The sequence below is a fragment of the Carlito syrichta genome, unplaced genomic scaffold, assembly GCF_000164805.1.
Source record: "Carlito syrichta isolate Samal-C Ts95f unplaced genomic scaffold, Tarsius_syrichta-2.0.1 Scaffold307112, whole genome shotgun sequence".
In the NCBI taxonomy this organism is placed as follows: domain Eukaryota; kingdom Metazoa; phylum Chordata; class Mammalia; order Primates; family Tarsiidae; genus Carlito; species Carlito syrichta.
Genome location: NW_007251208.1, coordinates 1,856,999 through 1,881,333, shown reverse-complemented (window position 1 = coordinate 1,881,333; position 24,335 = coordinate 1,856,999). Strand labels below are relative to the sequence as shown.

General features: G+C 35.5%; 1 protein-coding gene across 1 annotated transcript in view; it reads left to right on the top strand.

Moving 5' to 3' along the window:
- The window catches only part of CPED1 (cadherin like and PC-esterase domain containing 1), a 325,934-nt gene that overhangs the window by 107,345 nt on the left and 194,254 nt on the right, over positions 1–24,335 (top strand). Inside the window, exons 5-6 of the mRNA XM_008063879.2 lie at positions 12,480–12,612; positions 13,932–14,100. Of these exons, the coding sequence (XP_008062070.1) occupies positions 12,480–12,612; positions 13,932–14,100 (302 nt within the window). The remainder of the gene's footprint in view (positions 1–12,479; positions 12,613–13,931; positions 14,101–24,335) is intronic.

Below are 24,335 nucleotides of genomic sequence, written 5' to 3'. Positions count from 1 at the left end.
TTTGATATTTTTTTACTGTTACCCAGTAATTTCCCTTTTTAACTTAAAGCTAGCTTGGATTCTTTCAGCTACCTACAATTCAGGATTTTAAATTGAGCTTCCCTTCTCTGGCTCTGGGCAGCAAAAATATAACAGAGTTCTAGTGGTTATCTCATGACTTTGAACTCCTGAGTAGTGCCAGACCTCACAGCATTTTTTGGTTACTGCTATTAGTTTTTATTTTTATCAGTTAGACTTGAATATTAAAAAAAAATCAAACTATCCCTAGAGTTTTATTTTGAAACATAGCATCCCACCACAATTTTTTCTCAATGACTACTGTCACAGCATTTTTAAAGCAATTGACTACACATCCCCAGTTTATTGAACATTACTGGGACATGATTGGATGCCACAAAACTACTTTCTCTATGATCTTTAATGTATTTGGTAAGAAATAGCAAGATGTAAATTACTTCTTATCTACCATCCACCTATTTGCAGGCATCTAAGCAGCAGTTGAAAACAGGAAGCTCAAGTCTAGGATTGCTCTACAAGGCCATGAAACAAACCGTGTTGAGACAACTTGCTGGTGGTCAAAACCCCAGCATCTGGGTTAGAGTATGTTAAATCTCTGAAAAATAATTCATAAGCATGTTTACCCATATATATATTAAAAGCATCATGGCAATACAAAAGATGAGACATATCTGAGGAAAATTTGGAGAATATTCTTATAAAAATATTCATTTAAATGTAATGTCCTTGCCTAAATTCTACCTGGGGGAGAAAAAAAAAAGATGAACTTCAGAGGCTAAAATACAGAGAAAAGTAGAAAAAAAATTGCAATTTAATCCTCTAATTAACATATTTAATTAGACCAACTATTTAGCACTCTAGCACTTCAGACATTAAGGCCCCTCTTCTCTGGGATCAATTTATTGGTTAATTCCTTAGTTATTTACAAGATATAAAATAGGTCAGATGTACTTCGCTAATGATGGGTGTAACCAGCTAATGCTGAAAATTGAGACATCATTTCAGAAACTCCTGTCAGGTTCAGCCTGGCTTCTGACCCATGCCCTTGTTCCTTTTCTATTAGGCGTGGATTCTTGTTACATGCCACTCAGCCAAACCTGACCCCCACGGTTTCCAGTCATCTCAATAGGCAATTGGAGGGGAAGAATCTGAGGACAAAATGGTTCAGTGAGAGTATGCTTGCCCAGTCTCCTAACCAAGAATCTTTTCTGATGTGTTTCCTTGTTCCTGACCTATTTCTGGCATTTGGATCTCTAACCCCCATTAGATTTCATTTTGGTAATTGGCTTTGACCTCCACGTGTTCTATGTTCTTACCTCATTCTGAGAGTTAGATATTATGAAAATCCTTATGTATTGGTTCACACATAATGCATTGACTCATAAATAATATAGAAGTAGAGAAGCAGATTGACAGAAATACTGTGTACCTTTTATTATACCACAAAATATAGGGTAAAAGTTGAAGGTTATATTGGCCTATGAAGTTGCCATTAAAAAAGAGATATGTTAATGAGTGATTTCTTTTAAATGGGAGCAATGACCCCTAGTGTTTGTGTCTTACATTTAAATTAGAATTAACTTCAATATACTTAAAAAGTATTTGGAGCTACTGTTATAGATTTCTAGTAAGTCATTAATTATTCTGAGGTAAATTATATCAATAATATTTTATGATTTATTCCAAAAAAATGTTCCTGAGAAAAAAGCTTATTCTTAATAAAGCGATGAACTTATTTTCACAGTGGGTAGGTTTAGGTGGCCGTTCTATTGTCATACTTAATTCACTCTATGTATCAATATTTGTTGGAGGTTGTGTTTTAAATTGTTATTAATGATACCCATTAATTTATACCAAATTATTCATCTTTGGTCTCACTAAAGTAGTCAAGCAGTTTTTTCTTTTTTTTTAATTTCTTTTTTTCCCTGGAAGATTCAGGCAGAAAAACATCAAAGGAAAATTAAGCTGCCATAAAGCAATAAAACAATCTTTCATGCTGCTTGGTCATTGCAGCAAAATCATAAGGCAAGAAAATTGAAGTAGTAGTCTAGACATAGGTTTTATTACCAAGGAAAATGAGCAGAACTCAAGGTTCTTATGTTGTCATGGTCAAAACATAGAACAGTCCATGGGGAAAATTGGTTTTGTAGAATTGCATGACTTTGACACTTCCACTGAAAAAGAATAAGAAAGGAGAGCATTCATGGCTTGCATTTACTGACTGCTCAATAAGCATTTGATTGATTGGCTAGTTGGTGGAAATGTTATACAATGACTACTCCTTTAAAACACATTGCTGTGTCATTGATCTGGTCATTTCTGTGGGTCAGATTCTGTCTCCACTTCCATTGAAATATGGATTGCATCTCATTTCCTATAACAAAGTGAAAGTTATTATTTTCCCCCAAAAAGCACTGTATCAAAATACTATGCTATTTGTATTTGTGGTTTGATATACCCTTATATGGTAACAGCATAGGAAAGATATTCTGAAACCATAGAGAGTAAAATATTGGTGTCTAAGACACACAGGTAGTAATACAATAATGTCAGAGCTTGAGAAATGAATTATGAGTTGTCTGGCTTAAGGTTAGAATTATGTACTAATAATGCTTTTCTATGCTTGTTGAACACATTCTCTCAAATATACCCTGGCCAATGCTACTTTCATAAAACAAAAGTAAAATTGTATTAAAATATTGTTGTGTTTGGAGTATACAGATCCTCAAATTATGTTATTTAAGCTCAAGTGTAGTTCTGAAATAGTATACAAAGTTTTGTCTATGTGTCACAAATCTGTTGATTAAGAGCTGGTTCTATTTTAATTTCTGTTGATTACTTGCAAAGAAATCTCTCTCTGAACAAAATACAGAGAACCAGACTTCAATATTGCAGTAACCAATCCTGGGCCTAGGCTTGCTGCATCCTTAGAAACCTAAAACATCAGTCCTTTAAATAAGTAAAACAGAATAGGAAATAAACTGCTTCCCTGAGATACTGCAATGCTAAATTTGTGGAAAATCACTAAAAACAGAGTGTATGTCTTTACAGGTCATTTATAAGTAAAGATACTGTGCTTTATTTTGGTCTCATTTTTAGACTGAAGCCAAATACCAGATGTTTAAAGATAGCATAAAAGAGGATTTAAGGGATTAATCTCTATCTGATAGTAAGTAGTAGTGGAAACTTCTTAGTGTTAAACTCAAAAGAAATAACATTTTAGTTTCACTTTGAAGTTTCCGAAGTTAGAAATGGAATTTCTAGGTTGTAGAACACAATTATAATACACTAGTGCTAGTAGTAGTTATTTAATGTTTTTTGATCATTAATATAAACCAAATGCTGTGCAAAGCACTTTAAGGGAATTTCATATTTAATTCTGACAGCATCTATATGAGGTAGGTTCCTTTTATTCTTGCTATATTATTATTATTTTCATTTTCCAGATAAAGATACTGAACTTAGAAAAGCAAAGGGATTAACTCATGGTCACAATTGTGAATAGATATCCATTGATAGAAAATAGTATGTTTAAAATCAATTTTTTATAATATTATTTGTAAAATATTTTTGAGAAAAATATTGGTTAGCAACTGTCTATGACATGTGGGACAAATTAGAATATGTGTCTTCTTAAAAAAATATTCAATTATTGTTTTCATCCGTGTCTTCTCAGTTCTGTATTTAAATTTTTATTTATTTATTTATTTAAGCTGGAGTTTCGCTCTGTTACCCAGGATGGAGTGCAGTGGCACACTCATGGCCACTGCAACCTCAACCTGATGGACTCAGGTGATCCTTTCACCTCAGCCTTCCAAGTAGCTGGATCTACAGACATGCACCTCCACACACCCAGCTAATTTGTTTGATTTATTGTAGAGATGAGGTCTCACCAAGTTGCCCAGACTGGTCTCAAACCCCTAGGCTCGGGCAATCCTCTTGCTTCCCAAAGTGCTGGAATTACGGGCATTAGCCACCATGTCTGACTGCCTTTTTTTTTTTTTTTTTAAATAAAACAGATGAAATCTGGTCCCAAAATATCTCCCTTTCAAGGGGTTCCTGTAAGGAGCAGCTGTCCTCTTGGGTGTTTGCTGATGACATTCACCTTTACTGTTTCCTGTCTCACTTGGGGACTGTACTGGTATTAGGGTATTAGTCATCTTAGCATTAGATAGTTCATGCGAGGGTTGTTGTTCCCTTCCTGGGGCTACCCTGGTACTGTTGTTGCATCGTCCTGAAATGAGTTTAGTATATCATTGCCAGTTTAACAAACACGACATTGTAGTGGCAAGACAAAACAGTCCCTACCCATGTTACACACGTTTTTTGGGTCTGAACATGGAGTTTACACAGTACCACTCTGGTAAAGCTTGCTTATTTTTATTTTTATTTTTATTTTTGAAAGCGGGATATATTGAGAGAACAGAAAAGCTCCTAGAGTGGGAGAGTACCTGATGGCGTTGCCCTTGCTTATTTTTTTCATTTCAGTACATTTCTGGTTTTTGTTTTTTTTTTCTAAAAAGACCAAATGGGAGTTCACTTTTTAAGCATATTTGAGATCCTATCTTAAGTGCCAGTTCATACTTGGCACTAGACATTCAATGAAGGAAAAAATCCAGAATCCTTGCCCTCATTGAGCTTATAGTTTGGTGAACCAAGAATGCCCTTTGATGAATTCAAAACAATACTTCTCTTCTAACTGCCAATGAGTGATCAAGCTTGTGACCTTGACTTTACCTTGGGAGAGTTAACATTTTGTACATGACTTAAGAGGTGAAAGGGTGGTTGATGTTCCCCAAGTACTCTATTAGGGAGTGGGATTTTAAAGGGGGTTCAACAGCAACATCTCCCTACAAGGTCTATTGGGCCTCACAGAAATAAAATGACATCTGGTCAACCCTGTAGAGTACTCACAATTGCTGGAACATGTGGAATTCCTGGAGGGACTGTATTTCGGCTCTGGCCGTTGGACCCTGGCTACTTATGTCCTCCGTTAGGTTATATATACCATATACTAAAAACTATAACTTTGTACCCAGGATCACAGTGAATTAAGATTGTAAAGGAACTTAGACACTATCTTATTCATTCAGCAAGTATTTGTTTAGAACTCCCTGTGCTTTTTCATCATCGTGCAAAGGAGAAAACAGATCCAGAGGTGAAGATATTTGTTTTCCTCTAGGAATTGGCAGAGAACTTGGACTGTGCCTCTTTTGTTTCCAAAGCATTTACTCAACACTCACCAAGTGATTTCAAGTTCAACTTTTTTGTCATTTCTAGTCACATACATTCTAGCCACTAGAATTTTCTTTCACAGTCATATGCTTACTCACTCTTTGCTTCCCCCACCAGGAGGCACCACGGTGTAGTCAAAGAAATATTAGATTGAACATTATGAAATGACTGATATTTTATCGATTTTAAATCTTTTTTTAACCAACTAAAAAAGCAGTTTCATATGGTTCAGCCTAAGCCATCTCCTGCTGCCACATACAAATGCTCTTATTTGATCAAAGCTAATATTTCTCTCTTTTTCTAAATGTGCACAACACGCCCACACATTCACGCACACACTTGTTTGTTTCTCTGGGACACCTGGCTAGTAAGAAGAAAGACTGGGAATAAAACGCTATTTTCCAAGTGCTGTGTCAAGTTTGTGCTGGATATTCTCCATTTGCCTCCCCAGATTTGCTCTAGACACTTCCCCAGGGACCTGTCTTCTACAGACTGCATCCACAGAGCACCCTTGTCCTCTAACTTCTGGCAAGAGATCTGGCTCTGGAGGGAAAGGAAAACTTTGTGCTACTTCTTCCCTGGCTCCTTTCTTGCTGGACCCTGGCTTGGATGTGGCTATGTTCCTCTACCTGTAGCCACAGCTCTTTCTTGGTGGCCTTTCTTACAGACATGCCTTTTGATTGCCTGCCTTCATCCTGGGCTAGGGGTGGCAAGAAATTCCCATTGTATAAACTTTGGGGAGCTTCTCTGTCCCTTGTTGATTTTTCCATGACTCTACACATGTGTTGGGTAACACTTTGTTCTTTAATAGTCACTTGGCTAATAGTCTCTTCACTTACCTCATTGACATTGTCATCTGCCGGGGTCCTGACTGAAAGAGTTACTTCCTGGCTATGACTTCAATGTGTGCATATATTCATTAATATTTGCTATACATGTCAATTCTGAGGTTATATCGGCATTGTTTTTATACTTCAGACGAGGTCCCAAGATGTATAAATGCTCTCAGGCAGGAGAAACAACTAATATACCTGTAAATGGCACTTATTTCATTTCTAATCCCCAAACTAATCGTTTATTGTTAAGTAAGGCCTTTTATACTTCCCTGGAAATTTTAAAATAAGAAAACATTGGCTAAATTTATTTTCTAATATGAAAATCCAAGACAATATTCAAACATTTGTGAAATATAAATATAATTATACTTTTGCTAATACTTTTCTATTAATGATTAGCTGTGGGGTAAAACATTAAATAAAGTACAATATAAATTTGATAGCTAATCTTTTGCTAGTACTAGTGTTTTCCAGTGTTTAGTCTTTTTTTTTTTTTTTTTTTTTTTTTGAGTTGGAGTCTCACTCTGTCACCCAGACTGGAGTGCAGTGGCCACTCCCGGCCACCGCAGCCTCGACCTGCTGGGCTCCGGCGATCCTTCCGCCTCAGCCTTCCAAGTAGCCGGAATTACAGGTGTGCGCTACCATGCCCGGCTGATTTTTTGATTTATTGTAGAGATGAGGTCTCGCTGCCCAGGCGGGTCTCGAACCCGCGGGCTCAGGCAATCCGCTCACCTCAGCCTCCCAAAGGCGCGGGATTACAGGCTGAGCCACCGAGCCCGGCTAGTGTTTAGTCTTTAAGTAGGGTGTATATAATTATATCCCACACAGAAAGGAAAATAATAGCTAAATAAAATAAATTCATTGGAATACTGTTTTGTTCTCTAACCACAGGTTGCCTTAACTCCCCCAAACTCATTCATTGCTAGAACAAGCATTTACTGAGTGCTTGTTTTATGTCGGTATAGTGTTCAGTGATGTGAGAAGTTCATAAAATTTATAGGCATTACATTCTGGATTCTAGAAAGTTCCTTGACAATGTCATAAGCCTATTAATTGTTGGTTGGCAAGAAACAAAATGAGAGCCCACGTCCCCTGGCTCTGGTTTAATCATCTTTTTCATAAAACTGTAACCAAGTAAATAAGCAAGTGCTCAATACCTAGCCAACCAGATAAGAAAAGGAAAGAGAAAAGCAGTCTTCATGCATTCCTAGCAAACTGTGCATTTTTACTCTGGGTGATCAGTAGAGTTACAGGTTTCAGAGTTCTCTAAAATAAGCTAAGCATAGTCAAATAAATGAAAGTACAACACTATTCACCGTATGGTATTTTATATTTTATAAAATCTTTTATATTTTATAAGGCTTTGTCCCACTTATATTTTATTTAATCTACAATATTATTCATTCAGTCATCATATTGTAGGGCAGGAAAACCCTAAAGATTCATGTTAGAATCCTCATATTTAATTACTTTCTGAAGTTTTTAAGACACATGCAAGATATGACAATTAAGTTCATGAACTCATCCTGGAAAATGTGCTGCATACCTTATTGCTGAATATCACTACAGTCACCTTCAAGGTACTCCCCTTGAGAAGCTATGCACTGACACCAGCACCTAGTCCACACGTCAAATCAGTTTTGGAACTCTTTTTCCGGAATGGCCATCAGAGCCATCGTCATATTACCCTTGATATCTTGAGTGTCATCAAACGTCTTCCTTTAAATATTTCCTTTATGTTTGGGTAAAGAAAAAAGTCATTGGGGTCAGATCAGGTGAGTAGGGAGGGTGTTCCAATGCAATTATTTGCTGGTGCATTGCCGTGATGCAAGAACTCCTTTGCGACCATTTTGCACATATCTTTCTCATCCCGATTTTTAGTTAATATTTTCCTGTTTTTCCATGGATGCTTATTTGGTCTGCTATGTTTCTCACAGTCAGTCGATTATTTTGACACACAATTTGATGAATTTTTGCAATGTTTTCATCAGTTCTGCTCGTTACTGGCCGTCCTGACCTTTCTTTATCAGTGACACTTTCTCTCCCCTCAGAAAAATGTTCAAACCATTTGTACACTGCTGTTTTCTTCATGGCATTATCCCCATAGACTTGGAATAACATGTTCCTGATTTCACTTCCACTTGCCAACTTTAACAGGAAATTTAATGTTTGTTCATTACCCTAATTCAAGCTTCAATATTCTTGCAATGGTGCACAAAAACATGCCATGACAGTAATGAACACCACTCAGCAAGACCCTGCCACATGTTGACACAAACAGAGCTGTGAGATCCTGATATGCCAAGGTTATGAAACCTTACCAAGTTGTCTGTACAGTGCTGCCAATGTAAGCACACAGTGGCAAGTTCACAAACTTCATTGCTAGACCTCGCATTTCAACAGATTAGAAGGCTATTTGGAAGACTATCTGTATCATAGAGGCTCATCTCACAAATTCCTTCCAAAAACAGAAGCTAGTTTGAGCACTTTTGTAGGAGGACTTCTAGGTTCTCTGAGTGTGTTGATGAGTTAAGGGAGATGGGGAATGGGATAATAAAACAAGTGGGTTAGACTGGCCTATTGAGAGAGCTCTTAATGCATATGCCAGATGAGAGATATAGCAAAGAGTGACTCCACACAAATCTTTAACTGTTAAGTAATAATCTAGGACACTTAAAATTTTTCACAATTATTTATAAAAGTTCCATAAAAACTGGGCTCTGTGGCTCAAACCTTTCATCCGCACTTTGGGAAGCAGAGGCGAGAGGGATTTGAGATCAGCCTGGGCAATTTGACAAGACCTCGTCTCCACAGTTAAAAAAAACAAAAACCAGTTGTGGGAGCACACACCTGTGGTTTCAGCTGCTTGAAAGGTTGAAGCAGAAGGATCACTTGCCCAGCAGGTTGAGGCTGTGGTGGCCATGAGGATGCCATTGCACTCCAGCCTGAGTGACAAACTGAGACTCTTTCTCAAAAAAAAAAAAAAAAAAAAAATAAGCTCCATAAAATGCAGTTGCAGCTTTTAAAGATACTAATGGAGTTTATTTTGAAGTTTTGGCTGTAATCAAGTGAAATGAGAATGATTTTAGATGTCAAAGGACAGCCAAACAGATACTTTTTTTTTGGTAGCATTACAAAAAGTAATTTCAAAATCTGGAATAATATAAATGGGAAGTCTAGAGTTTGATATATTGATAAATATACAAATAAGGGTAAAATTACTTGACATAAAATACAGTTTCATTGCTCAACCACAGTTTTGGGGATTGATGTGGAAATCCGACATATTCTTGACAATTCCTGTATAGAATTCCTTCCATTTCATGTTATAGGTTCTTCCAAGTTATGTCCTCCAAGTGACATAAAACTGTTTATTCTTTTGACATGTTTTTTGACTACTTCTTCAAAACCGTTGCAATACCACCCTTCTGAAACATTTAATATGAATAGCCTCTTCAAAGTCAGCTGTGCTTTGACTTCAAATCAAGGCTGTGCTTTTTGGCAGCAAGGTAAAAAGGAAATCAGAGTAAATTATACTGTTCTAATGTTATTTTTTAAAAAAGATACAAATTGGCTCTTCTGGAGAAACAAAAGTTTTCCTAGTAACAAATTCTAAAAACATGTCTACTTAGTGAAATTTTAATTAACAAAATTTACTTTTTAACTGAAAATTTAAAGGATTATATAAACATTTCAACTTTTTAAAAGTTGTAAATCCTAAGAAAAGAAATTAACTTAATGGCTTTTCATTTGTCACCTCCAAAAATAAAGCAATTTGAATATTTCTTTTATTATGATGTATTAGAACTTCATTAATAGGAAAGCCTTGCAAATAAGTTATCATATTTGGAGCAAGATCACACTGTGCTAAGTAATGAGATATGGGAATACATTGAACAGCTTGACTTCTGCTGACTTTTACTTAAGAGTGTGAAGTGTTTTAAATTAGACTATGTTAGTATTGATGAAATGTGCACAAGGGGGAAAAATAATTTAAAGGCTTTGTTCCATTTTGAAAGCTAGATAAATTATATAATTAAAAAATAAAGCACTGTGACCTGGGAATAAGGAAACAACAATTCTCAAATACTGTTGGAAAGAGTGGAAATCGGGCAGCCTTTTGGGAAGGCAATTTGGTCATGTCTAACAAATTTACAATGCATTTACCATTGAGCTGGCAATTACACATACTGATAAGAACCTGCCCCTAGATAAACTTGTAAAAGTGCACCAATATAGATGTATAAGACTATTTAGTGCAGTATTTTTGAAATAACAAAAGAAAAATGTTGCAAAAGTAATCTAAATACACAACAATAGGGAATGGCTAAATCCCATAAATATTCATTTAATGGAACACCCTAAGCCATTAAGAGTATGTATGGAGTAATTTTTGAATATGCCAGTATGGGACTGGGTACAGTGGTTCATGTCTGTAATCCCAGCACTTTTGGAGGCCAAGGAGGGAGGATTGCTTGAGGTCAGGAGTTCAAGACTAGTCTGGGCAATATAACAAGACCCTGCCTCTACAAAAAATAAATAAATAAAAATGCTTTAAAAAGTTGATATAGAAAGGACATTAGGATCGATTATTAGGTAAATAAGCCAGACATATCATAGACTATTATGATAACTCTTAGATAGTTAACAAACCAAAAAAACCCAGAAATACCATATATCAGTTTTTATAGTGAAGATGCATATGCAACTGACCTCTTGTGCTTATCTAAATTTCAAAAGTTAATATGTAAGCATTGTTTCTTATTGGGGAGAGTTTCTAAATAGGTGTGGATAGGAGGATGCTTTTTTGTTTCACATGACAACTTTCTGTAAAACTTGATTTTTATAATCATGCATATATAATATATTTATTTTTCAGACATATCAATGAGTACTCTTTAGTAAGCCATTTGTTATTCTTTATTTTCATCTCTTTGAAAACCCAATAATTAATATTTTACAAGATAATAAAGCACTGTTATTGAATTTTAGTATGAAGGTCATGAAGCATGACAAACTTTAGTATGTGAACATTGTATTGTCAAGAAATCGACTCAAATTTTCCATGAAATATTCTTATCACAATAAAAAGTCAGCTTCCATAGCCACCACCCCCTTATTGAGCATGCATCCTTTTGCTGTGTGGATAGGTCAGCTTGGTGTTGGACAGTTAGAGACATTGTATCTACCTCCTCTTCTGAGCAGGGAAATTTGGAATCAATGGTTAGAATTGTTTTCCTACTCTGTGGTAAGAGAACATAGGACAAAACAAAGTCCTGTCTAAGCATTCACTCCTGCTTAATGGATCCAATTTTGACTCTGAATGGGAAGAAAATTGTTGCATATTTCTTGCAGACTCTATAGTTTAACACAGCGTACTCTATTTTCGAAACGATTCCAAAAAGAAACAATAGAGTGGGCCCTTTCCCTGACAGTGAACCTGGTACCCAGTGTGTGGCTGCATTCCTTCCCTTCCTCCTTCCCTGGCCACATTCCCTCCCTTCCTCCTTCCTTACCTCCCTCCTTCCTTCCCTCCCCTAGCAATGTCCAGCGTCTGCTGATCCCAGCCTTGTGTTCATGTTCAGGGCCTGCTTATATGCAAAGCTTACTTCCTTGAGAGATGATCAAGCAAAATCAGAGAACGGATCATGCAGAGAGATCTTGATTCCAGTTCTGAGTCTGCCACTTAAGCCACACTGACCCTGAGCAAATTAGCTGACTTCTGTTAAAGAAAAATGCTAATAGTGTCGTCCCTTGATAGCCACAGGGAATTGGTTCCAGAACACTCTTCTTCTATCCTTGTGATTATTGGATACTCAAGTCTCTGATATAAAATGGCATAGCATTTGTATATAAACTACACATATTCTCCTATATACTTTAAATCATCTCCAGGTTACTTATAATACCTAATACTATGTAAATACTGTGCAAATGGTATTATACTGTACTTTTTGTTTGTATTATTTTTATTGTTGAATTGCTATTTTTAAGTTTATTTTAATTTTAGAGTTGTGGGGTCCATGTGAGTTTTGCCAAATAAGTGAATTGCATGCAGGTGAGGTTTGGGCTTCTAGCAAACCCTCTCTTCCCCTGGAAGTAGACATAGTACTCAATGGATGGTTGTGCTATTTATTTTTTCAAATATTTTCAATCCACTGTTGGTTGAATCTGCAGATGTGGAACCTGTGGATAGAGAGGACCAACTGTATGTACACACTGGGACTGTTGAGGAGATTAAATGAAATAATGGAGACAAGTGAAGTACAGTGCTTGATAAATACAATAAATAGTTACTGCTCCTAAAAAAAAAAAAAAAAAAGAAGAAGAAGAAGAAGAAGAAAAGGAAATAATAAAATGATGGTCTTCTGATCTTTTGAATCTTTTCAGAATTGCAACTTCCAGTGAGTCCCTCTGTGTGTCTGGATCAGGAAGTGCAATTAAAGCCGAGTACTTCGAGTCACCTCTTAAAAGCAGTCAAGTCACATATGTGGAAACCAGGAGACTGGAGACATGAACAGCTGTAAGCTAATCATTTTGAACTGTAATCAGCATGCACTTTGGGAGTCAGCTAGCAAGAGAAAACAGATCTGGGGGTGGGCGCGGGGTTCTGTTATGTACATTTTCAGCAACTCTTTCTTAATAAAGAATGGCACCATTGACTTTCTTCTGGATTCATTCAAACTTCTGCTGCCCTGTAATAAACATTTGAGTAAATTGAACTCTTATATAGACGTTACATTGATGGATATTGAATTTAAAATCTTGACAATGTGAAACTATAAAATTTTAACTTTCATTTTATACTCAAATGATATTGTATTGGAAAATGGCTGACAGCATTTTTATAGCTACTAAGTTTTTTTGAGTTTTGCTTTTTAATGGTTCATAGATTCTAAGAAAGCATCAGCTGGGTATCAGGCTGTCCAAGTTACCTCCAGAGAAAGGATTTTAGGATGTAGATTTTAAAAATAGCAAAAAATTAAGAAATTTTAATTATGTTATCCAAGTTACAGAAAAGTGTGGGTCATCTAATTTATAATTATTAAGTAGCATTTAAACAGCTAATAGTATTTATTGAAAAATCATGCACATTTTGTGCTTACCTAAACTTCAAAAGGTTAACTAGCATAATCCTTCATTAAGCAAATGTAGATACATGGTGCAGAGAAGCAAATGGTTATACATTTTGGCATCATTTATGATGAAAGCATATTTTTTTCTCACAAATCATTAAACTTGTGTTGTTTTTCCATTGTAGACCACAGTGCTTTCTTAATATTTCAACTCTTAAATTGGCCCTTCAGCATCTGGGATGGGGGTAGTAGGTAGGATGGAATTAATGGGGAAGGGATTTTGACATATATGCAGTGATCTGTCCATTATTGAAAAACATAACATATTTTTTTTGGAAAGGATAAGATAGAGCAAATGTAGGCAGAAGTGGAAGAGAAAGATTTTAGAGTGTTTCACTGCTCCCAAACTGTAAGTTATATCATTTTTTGCTGTGGTTGGGACCATGAATTTGAGATCATGAGTAGTGTGACTCATTTGATTTTTTAGAAAATCTTTCAACTTTTCCTACCTTTTATTCTTTTCAAAAATCTTTGATTAAATCTGTCAGAGTAGAGAATTCTTACCAGTTTGATCTCTTCTCCCTGTACTTGTCCACCCCCTGGTGGTGATGCTAATAAGCAGTTGAAAATGCTTAAGGAAACCCACACACTGAAGGCTGGAGCTCCACAAAGGACAGAAGGGTATTACAAAGATTTTAGGTAATTTACAAATGACATGTTCAACCCTATATCATGGAGCATTAACTATGTTGTTTTATTTTTTCAGGAATCAAACAACACTCCTTGCTCCCCATGAAACAATCTTTAGAGCCGAAGATCTATCTGTGATTCTTAAAGCGTATGTGTTGGTGACATCCTTAACTCCTTTGCGTGCATTCATTCACTCAACTGGCACGGTTTGGAATCCACCAAAGAAAAAACGCTTCACTGTCAAGGTAAAGGCTTACCTTAAACTGTTTTTTCACACTACGTATGCTGAAGATAAGTAAAGTGACTTGGGCTGCCGTTCTCCAACCTTTACAGTTATCAAATCCCACTGAAGAAAGATTGCATCTCTTTACTGCTGCAGGCAGAGATTTTCATTTAATAGGTGCAGGTTCAAAAGTGAACTGAAAGCAGCTTCATTCACTAGGGATCACAAAGGCTACATTTCCCCCCCCCCCCATCTCTCATTGTAGTTCAATTCTTTGACCTGCTTATTACAGAGTTAGTTCTTGGCTACACTGTTTTTTCTTGACTTTCCACTCATTCAAGAAAAATATAGTCAATGCAACAAATGAAAATACAATTTTGTCCTCATGCTTTTTCTTCATCCTTAGGAAGCCTAATGCCTATATGTTCATTACACTAGTCAATATGGAGTATTTGCTGAGTGAAAATTAAAGCTCTCAAGTGTGCTTAATATAGCAAACCATGACATAAAAGATAATGAGGAAGTTTTCAGGGAAGAAATTAATAACCCCCAACAGTGCATTTATAAAGGGTAACTCAGGTTAACTCAGTTGAAAATGAAATCTAGTGACAATATATTTGATGCATTTAAAATAATTTTTCATTTTACAGAAATAATTGTTCAGAGTATAGATAGAAGAAAATGGAAAGAAATAGAAAGCATGCACAAGAGCCTCTCATCGTTTCAAGAGATTAAAAAGTGACAGAACTTTTTTTTTCTAGAATTTATCTCACATTTTGAATTCAGAAAAATCTTACAATGGTGAAAAATTTTTTAAATAGCCCATTTATATATTATCAATTAAAAACACATCAGCATGATGAGATGATGGTATTATTTAGCTTAGTATAACAGACAGCTAACATTTGAAGGAAATGGCATTGATAACTTAGGTTCTAAGGTGCTTCTAGATCTTAACAACAGTCATCGTATCTCAATGATCTCAACATTTATGGTTTTCGATAATCATGGAAAAGTGGAATCTAATGTTTGTCTTTCATGTTATCTCCCACAAGTCTTTTCAATGGCTGCTTATATTTCCGTAAGTACTGTTAATTATTCCCGTTCTTTCTCTTTCTGTGAGGTTAAATTATATGTAATTTGGTCAATTTTGACCTACAAAAAATTGACATATCATATGGTTCCAACCTAATAGTTGGAATTCAGGAGCAGGGAGATGAAAACCATATTTCTCAAATTATGTCACATGATTTATACATTCAGCAAATATATTTTGAGCATAGACCAAAATCTCTGCTCCTGCGGAACTTACAATATCAGTATGACAAGACTCTTCTGTTTGTTTTGTCTATTTATTTAATCTATTTTATCTCTACTCTCTATTCAATTCCCTTCACCTTCAAAAGATTGCCATTGTGATGGTTAAATGTCTATACTCTTGTTTATGTTCTTGTAAAATATGCATTTTTTGTGTGTATGTATTTTAATTTATGTAAATTTTATTAAAGATTATTTTCCTTTTCTAACATTTTTACATGCAGCACTACATATTTTTATTTTATTTTATGAATGGGGTTTTGCTGTGTTTCCTAGACTCCTTGCCTTAAGCAATCCTCCTGCTTCGACCTCCCAAAGTACTGCGATTGCAGGCATGAGCCACTGCTCTCGGCATTACGTATTTTTACAAAGAAACCATCCACATTGCGATTTGTACATCTTCTGTTATTTTTCACTGATTTACAGTAGTCATGGTGTGTATTATTAATGCATTACGGTTTGGCTATTTACTCCTCCAGTAATAAACATGCTTGATTGCTCCAGCTCTTGGCGAAACCAAACAATATTTCAAAAGCAAAAATCTTTGTATATGACCCTTTATGAACCTGCATAAGATCTTTGGAAGAATTCAGAGCCAGTGGAGAAATTTCTGGGTCATACACAGGAGTTCATTTGACAGAATTAAATAATTAGAGCTTGCCTTTCAGAATGCCTGCGTCAGTGTCTGTCCCGTTATTAGGGTTTCCATAGCCCCAAAACTTGGCCAACATTTGACCTTTTCCAACTTCCTAATTTTGTCAATCTAACAGGTGAAAAGTGATATCTCACTCTCTGAAATAGTTCAATGTGTCATCTGTCTGTCAACTTTATCCACAGTGTCCTTTGTTAATCAAAAATCTTTAGTTGGTTACTCAAATTCATTTTTCTTTATGCTCTGTGCTTTGGGGATTACGTTTCAGAAATTCTTACATCTAGATCACAAAGATATGCTTCTCCATTGATTTTTCACTTTTCCTGGACATAATGTATTCAAGAAGAAGTCACCTTTGATTCATTAAAAAAAAAAAAGTCAACAGTTCTCCCAACAACATGGGCCAAAAACTTATCATATCCCATGAATCGAACATCATCTTTATTGTATAAGTTTCTATAGGTACACGGAGCTGCTTCTGAGTTCTCTGTTCTGTGCCAGCTGGCCTACTTGTTGGTATTATCCTGGAAATATAAGTATATTTTAATATCTGTTAGGGGAAACCCCACTTCTTTACTTTTTATTTTGAAGATTAAGTTAACTATGTTGTAGACATTGATTTCATTGTAAACACTTTAGAAGGTTGTATTAGTCAGGCTTCTCCAGAGAAACAGAAACAATAGTATAAATATATATAGACATATAAGAGGGGATTTACTATGGGAATTGGCTTGCTCAATTATGGAGGCTGAAAAGTCCCATGATATGCGGTCTGTAAGCTAGAGAACCAGGAAAGGTGGTGGTATAATTCAGTCCAAAGGCCAGAGAACCATGGGAGCCAATGGATGGTGTAACTCCTAGTCCAAGGCCAAAGGCCTCCACATCATCAGCTCTACTTTTCAAGGACAACAGAAGGAGATGTACCACCTCAAGAAGAAGGCATGAGCAAATTGTTAGGATTTATTTCTGTCATCTTATTTTTGATTTAGTATGCTTACTTTTTCTTTCTCTTAGATTATCTTTTTATGCTTTTCACTGTAAAGCTTAACTGTTTTTCTGTAAGTACAAAGATACGCATTCTGTCTACATATGCATGTAATATACAGTGGTCACCATTAATTTTAATTTAAACATGCACTCATGTTTGTTTTCTCCCATTGATTTCCTAAACTTTTCAATATCTCTATCTGCTTCCCAACTTTGCCCTCTCAACCCATTGGTCTCTGAACCACGTACCCAAATTCCTTTATCATAATGTAGATTTATAGTTAATGTTAAAATAATCACTTGTTATTTTTCTGGTCTTTTTTTTTCTTTAAAAACAAAACAAAACTTTATCAAGGAATTTATCACCTTAACTTTCCCAAATTGTTTATCACATCCTCCTGGATTTGTTTCTTATCTGTGTGTTTTCAATTTGGACTCGAAGTCTTTAATCTTTAATTCTGGGAAATTTGTTTTTATTAGTTCTTGAAATATTTTTGCTCGCTGTTTTTTTTTTTTTTCTGTTGTTCAGATTTTGATTCTTCCATTTTTATTCTCTATATTATTTAGCTTTTGATATACAGTTTCTATTTCTTTATTTGCTTCCTGGAAATGTTTCTGTTATCTGAGATAGTTCTTGGAGCTTATCTTCCAAATTACGAAATCCTTCTTTTACTGTATCTTTCCTGCTATCTAGCTCATCTGTTGTTTTATGTATTTCAGTTTATGTGATGTATGTATAACTAAAATGCTGATGCCCTTTAACTTAAAAACTATGCACTTGTATTATATTTACATCTATTAATATTTTACTGTATTTCCTTTTTGTTCTTTTTTATATGTTGTTCTATTACTGTCTTGCGTTATTTCCTTGTGCCTACTAATTATACTTTAAATTCTTTATCCTTCAGATTAGTAGCATGATATATATTGTTCAGTTTGTTGTCTTTCTTTTGAGGAAGGTTTACTTTTCTTTCTTTTTTTGAGGAAGGTTTACTTTTCATGTGTCCCCTATTTTGTCTTTAGAACTCAAGCTCTCCTGTAGATATTATTTATTACAGCCAGTGTAGAATCTGGGGAAGGCCAGTCCTTTACAATGAATCCAAGGAGGGGGAGAGAATGAGCTTCAGACTTTATGGAACCACTTCAGTCCACTTTCCTTTGCTGCCACATAACTTGTAACTTCCATGGTCAGAATTTCACCCCCTAAACTCTTGAGAAGAAACACCCTGGGAGGAAGCACATCCATCCTTTGTAATCCATCAAGGCTTGGAATTTAGGAGTGAATAGTGTGGCAGAGTGAATGCCACATGTGACTGGTCACACACATGCCTCCTCATCTGCTCCTCACCTGAGCAGGGCATCACCCCCAAGGACTCAGCAACCTGAATCCTGAGCCTGGGCTTAGCGTTCGTCACCAGGAAGAATCAGGCAATGACTGACCCAGAAGTACAGAGGGGAGAAGTAGGCACAAACTAAGGTACTTTCCTTCATCCATTCTCTCAAGTAGCCTTTAACAATTCCAATTTAGTAATCCCTGACCATAACCAGAGCAGTTCAAAGCAGCTTTCAGAATCCCTTTCACGCAGGTTTTTATTATTTGTTCTTTGTTATCAAATCATGTTTCGACCTCATTTCACCTGTGCTAGTTCACTAGCTTAACAGGAAACTGAAGCTCTTTAGGTATTCTGAGTCATTTTTTGGAAGTATTTTTCCTTTCTTGTTTATTTAAGTGCCACTTCCCTGCCCTGAAAGAAATGACTTGCTTTCTGTGATAGCTTTTATTTATGTATTTCCTGAAGATAAATCATGAGAAAAGAAAGCTCTTTGGGATCTGGTTTTCCTTAGGTTTTCATGCTTCATTCACTATTTTGCTTCTTATTGATATTTTTGTCATGTCTGTAGGACAGACACAAGCTGCAGTTGTAACATAGAAAAGCAGGCTGTTCTTGTCATTTTCATGTCGCCTTGGGATTTATCTCATCAAGATTTTGCCTGATTATTCCGGACAATACTGTTATCTACTCTCAGGGGGAGGCAGTGCAGCTTCCTCGGTTAATGTGCAAGAAAGTGATTGTTTCCTTGCTGGGTCAAAGTTATGCTTGATGATAAACTTCAGAAAACAAGGGGATATTTATTTACCCTTCAATTGAAGTACTCATTACTTCAGTTAAACAAATAGATTATAACTCATCTGTGAAATCACTTAATCATCCTCCAAAATACCGCTTCCTTCTGGTGTTTTTAGATGTGAAAAAAATACAAGGAAACTTCTCAGTGCTAATGTGGAGGACAAGACCAAAACTTGCTTTAAAGACTAACCATGTTATAACCAACCTCATGTTTGTCAACACTTTTCTTAAATTCCACAAAACATAATTTGCATGTATGAGCATGTGTGTATGTGCATGAGTCCTGAATTCAAATGCTAAGTTACTTAGTGAAATCACTGGTGATTTATGCACTGTGCAGTGAGGCAAACCCACTAAACTGGTTATCAGTGGCCATTTATAGAACATTCTGGCAGCTAAAGTAGGGATGAAAGCAATAACATATAACTATGAACTCACTTATTTCTAATTAGGTCTGGTGCCGAGACACTTTAGCTGTTAAAACTTTGGAGAGACTTGAAAATTTTCAAAAAATACAAATTTAACAAATAATGGAAAATAGGAGCTTTGTAAATTACATTTTTTAAAAATTTCCTTCTATGAAATGAAAATATTTTATAATTTAAGTGTTAGATGTTTCCCAAGAATGCTCAAACCAAAAAGTGTGTGTGGGGGGAGGGGGAGATGCAAAAAAGGAAATAAAACAATAGCAAATGCAACATTTACTTACTATATTCTTTGATGTGATTTTAAAACAACCATATGTGTTGCTGTTAGGTCTATCATTTTGTTGATAAATATAATAAATCCAATTTTAATAAATATTTTATTTTAAAAGTCTTCCTCTAAAAAGGTCTCTATTTAATTTTGAAACACTTGAGTTATATCTATGAATTCAAGAGTGGAACTCTTTCACAACCATTCTAACTAGAACTTTTGGTTGAACACATGGTTCATATAGATTAGCTGCAGGAAATGTCATAAGTTTAAATTTGCTCCTTAGAGTAAAAACTCACAAGTTCTCCTTTCATCCACTGTAAATCACAAAATAAGAAGTTACCCGTCAGAGAGGAAACTCTAATATCTGTAAATTTTATGGTGTCTGAAGATTCTTTATGCCTATGCCCATGACTGACTGTTTTTATTGAAAACGTGTTGCTGAAGGGATTTGTGACTTCTGGCAGAAAAGCCTGTCAAAAGCTTTATTTTGTCCAGTCAAGATATAACTTAATTCATTGTTTGATCAGTCATCCCATATTTAAAGATGTTGTATTTGTTGATATTTAGTGTTTGATATCAGATATAAAGTCATATGAAGATGATCCCTTGCTTATAATCAGTTCCCAATAAGTGCCTCTTGGATTGAGTTGAATCGGAGTTCACCTTATCCCTTACTGCCCTAAGCTAGCCATGCTACTTTGCAATGATACAAACATGATATACATGAAATGATATGTAAATAATAAACATGCTTTCTAGTAAATGCAATAGACATGTTATAATCTGAATTTCTGGACAGGGCCACTTTGATAGGGAGTGGGAAACTTGGAACACTATAGCCCAAGTTAGCATCTGAGAATCACCTTCAAGGGAAACCCAACTTAAAGAAAGCTCCCACCCACTGGATGGCTCATAACCACCAACTTTCCACCACCACCATCCCATGAGCCTCAGGGAGACCATTTTTCCATCCTCAGTGCCGGCAGTTCCCTCTCACAGTAACACAATCAACAAATGTGCATAGAGGGGTGAGGAGAACCGTGGCCAAGCGAGAAACGTTGTTATTTACAAGGTTCCATTTGAAAAGATGCATGTATCTCTTATTCATTTTGAAAGTGTGACACAGTTGCAGGGATGCAGTTAGCCTCATTTGTTGTCAATATTTATGCAGTGCCTTTGATCCTGTCTGGTGAAATAGCTCATATATTTCCAGGGTAAAAATGAGTAATGTCTTCAGAAGCAGGTATAGCATGACAGTATGCTTTTTCAACCTTAGCAAGTGTTCTTCTCCTGATCTTCATTTTATGTCTAAAACTGTAGGCTCTGAAGCAGACCTTGTAAAAGATTTTTTCTCTGAGCATTTGGCCCTTTGGTAGGCGCGGGAGATTTATGTCAGCTGTAGAAAGAATGTGACTAAAAGTCTTCTCCTGAGAGTTTGTAAAAAGACTTGATGTATGACTTAACCTACTTTTGCTTGGATTAAGTTTAAAAATTGCATTAGGTGTTTATGTTAATGTATGATTCTAAATAAATGGAAGTTATAGATAACCAGCATGTAATTAAATAAATAAACATATGACCGAAGCTGGAGTACAAACATATGTGATAACTTAAAAATAACACCAACTGATCAGCTCACATAGGTGTTAAATATGATTTCAAATATATGTCTGTACTAGAAAAAGAATGATTGTTTGCAACTGCACATGATTTTGAAGTGCATCAATTTAAAGTAATTTTATTATTTTTCATTGATGTTCTTGAGGGCAACTTTATCTTTTTTTGTAAAGTTTTACTCATTCATTCATTTCATTCATCCATTCCCAACTTTGCTTCATAAAGGAGTCAAGTAATTTTTACATTTATTAATTCTTAAGGCTTAACATGGATTATTATCCTAAATGGAAAGAAAACTATTCATTAATTATGGTCATGTTTGGTCAAAATAATAATTTAAGCTTCAAAAAGGCAAGCAATGTGTCTCCATGCCCAGAGCCTAACAGACAATCTGGCACGAGGCAGACACTCAAAAATGTTTATCAGTGAATTGTCTCTCATCATCATTTTTATTAAAGATACCTTATTAATATGAACTTATTAAAACTGTTACTTGGGGAAAATATGATTTAAGTAGGCTCTTCAACAGAGGTAGTATGATGAAATTACATACACCATCTTTGTCAATTCAGACATCTTATCTTGTCTGAACTTGTGTCATGAACTCATAGATATATGCAAAATAATTAACATATATACATCATCTATTATATATGTATGCATACATATATAATGTATTATAGTGACAATGTAAAGGTACAACCCAACCCTCCTGAATATGTTTTCTAATTATTATTTCCTAAAGGAAATAATAAGAATAATTTCCTAAAAGAAATAATTAAAAAAAAAATCCATGGGCAAGTACTAATTATATTTCCAGAAAAATGGAGGTTAAACTCATATTCAGGGATGTCAGTGCGAAATCAGGTGAAGTAATTCCTTTAGGAGGCTCGAAAGATGGAACAAATGAGTCCTCAGTAACACTTTTGATGATAGGATGTGAATTTCCTTTCTCCTGAGCTCCACCCCTTCACCTTTCCTGTTCAAAGCCCACGGTGTCCTGGAGCCACTTAGCAGATATGTACTCGGCAGTTGCGTATTTGGAAAAAGAGTATTGTTTTTCCAAACTGGAGCCTGGGAGTCTATGGTCCATGGTCTTTACAGGAGCTCTTAAACATCAATCTATGCAGGCTCTTCCTCTTTCTGCAGTTGCCCAGCACAGCAATGTCGCTCTGATTTCTATTACGCCTCGCTGTTCACAAGTTTATGAAATAAACAAGTGTTTAGAGTAAGAAATGAACCTGGGAAAAGAGGACTCGTGTAAACGATGTTTCAAAGCACTTTATTTTTTTTTTAATAGATGGGCTAGTTAAGTCAGAAAGATATTCAAAGATAGAATACCCTGCATACAAGAAAATCTTGTTGAGATGGATTTTTGGGTAGTGGACCTACAAAATAAGGCAAAACTTCCTGCGGTCTTCCCAAGTTTTCCCATTTCTGTGCAGGCACTTAGACAGTGACTGAATTTAATTTTATAAATCTTGATTCCCTACACTTTAACAAAACTCGGATAATGTGAAATATCTTCTGATGACAGGAAAATATTAGGAGGAAAAGAATTAAATGAAGTCAGCAAAGAATCAAGAGAATAAAAACCAAGAAGAAAAATGTACTTGTCCAAATAAGTTTGAGATCCTTGAAAGAAGGCGCATGATGTGTATTCTTTATTTACATAGGAAACACACTTTTAGTGCCTGATGTCATATCTAGTACTCAGCAGATACAGGGGGAGAGAAAATGTCTCCAAAAATTAATTGCTTTAATGCTTACATTTATTGCAGAATATACCCAATGGGGAAGATAGATGACATTTACATTTTTACTTTGGATTACAAAGTAAAATAGAAGCAAAATAGGTTTTTATCAGTACAGTTTGAAGATTATTACATGTTTGTCATTTAAAAAAATTTTATTAACAATATTCTTTATATTTTGAACTCTGACTCAAAGGAGACAAATTCTAAATATAAAAATCCCCAAATGTGCCAACTAGATAAAACTGATTTGTCTGCTAAAAAAAGACAAACTTTTGCTCCCTTCAGGAGAAAATCTGACTTGCATTTGTCCTATGTGATTTATTCATTGTAAGTTTAAAATGAAATACAACCTTTTCCTTCCCAGATACTAAAAATGTGGAAGAAACAGCGACCCTTTATCACCGAGGATACCTACGTAACTATGAGAAGCAAAACAGTTACTGTACTGCCCCCAAGTGGTCTTTTTTTGGCTATTGCACTAATAGCCTGAACCCTCCAATGGTGAAGGGAAAAAAATGGCAAAAATGCTTAGGCAGCGAAACTTTGACTTTTTTTTCCCCATTAGATTACACTTATTTATTTTTAAAAATTATTTTATAGTCCACATGTGTTGTAGGAAAGTTATACTGGTAAGTAGAGATTCTGAATCATAATTGCTCTTCCGTGCAATTAAAACTGCCTAGGACACATAATTATTTGGAATGATTTCAGCATCTTTCAGTCACTGGACTTTTTTTTCCTTTCAAAAGATTTTTCAATATGTAAGGTTCTCTTTTAATTATTGTAAAGTTAGCACTAGTATTTTATAATCAACATGTAAGGATGCTTTACTTTCATCCATGTATCTTTTCTGTTGCTTTTACTTGATTTTTGATTATAACCTCAAATCTACTGTTCTCCCAACTTCATCAGCATTATCTAAATGACCTGATATTATGACATAGAACCGAAAGCTTGTTTCTTTTTTCTTTTCTTTTTGAGTTGGAGTCTCACTCTGTCGCCCAGACTGGAGTGCAGTGGCCGCTCCTGGCCACCGCAGCCTCTACCTGCTGGGCTCTGGCGATCCTTCCACCTCAGCCTTCCAAGTAGTCAGAATTAC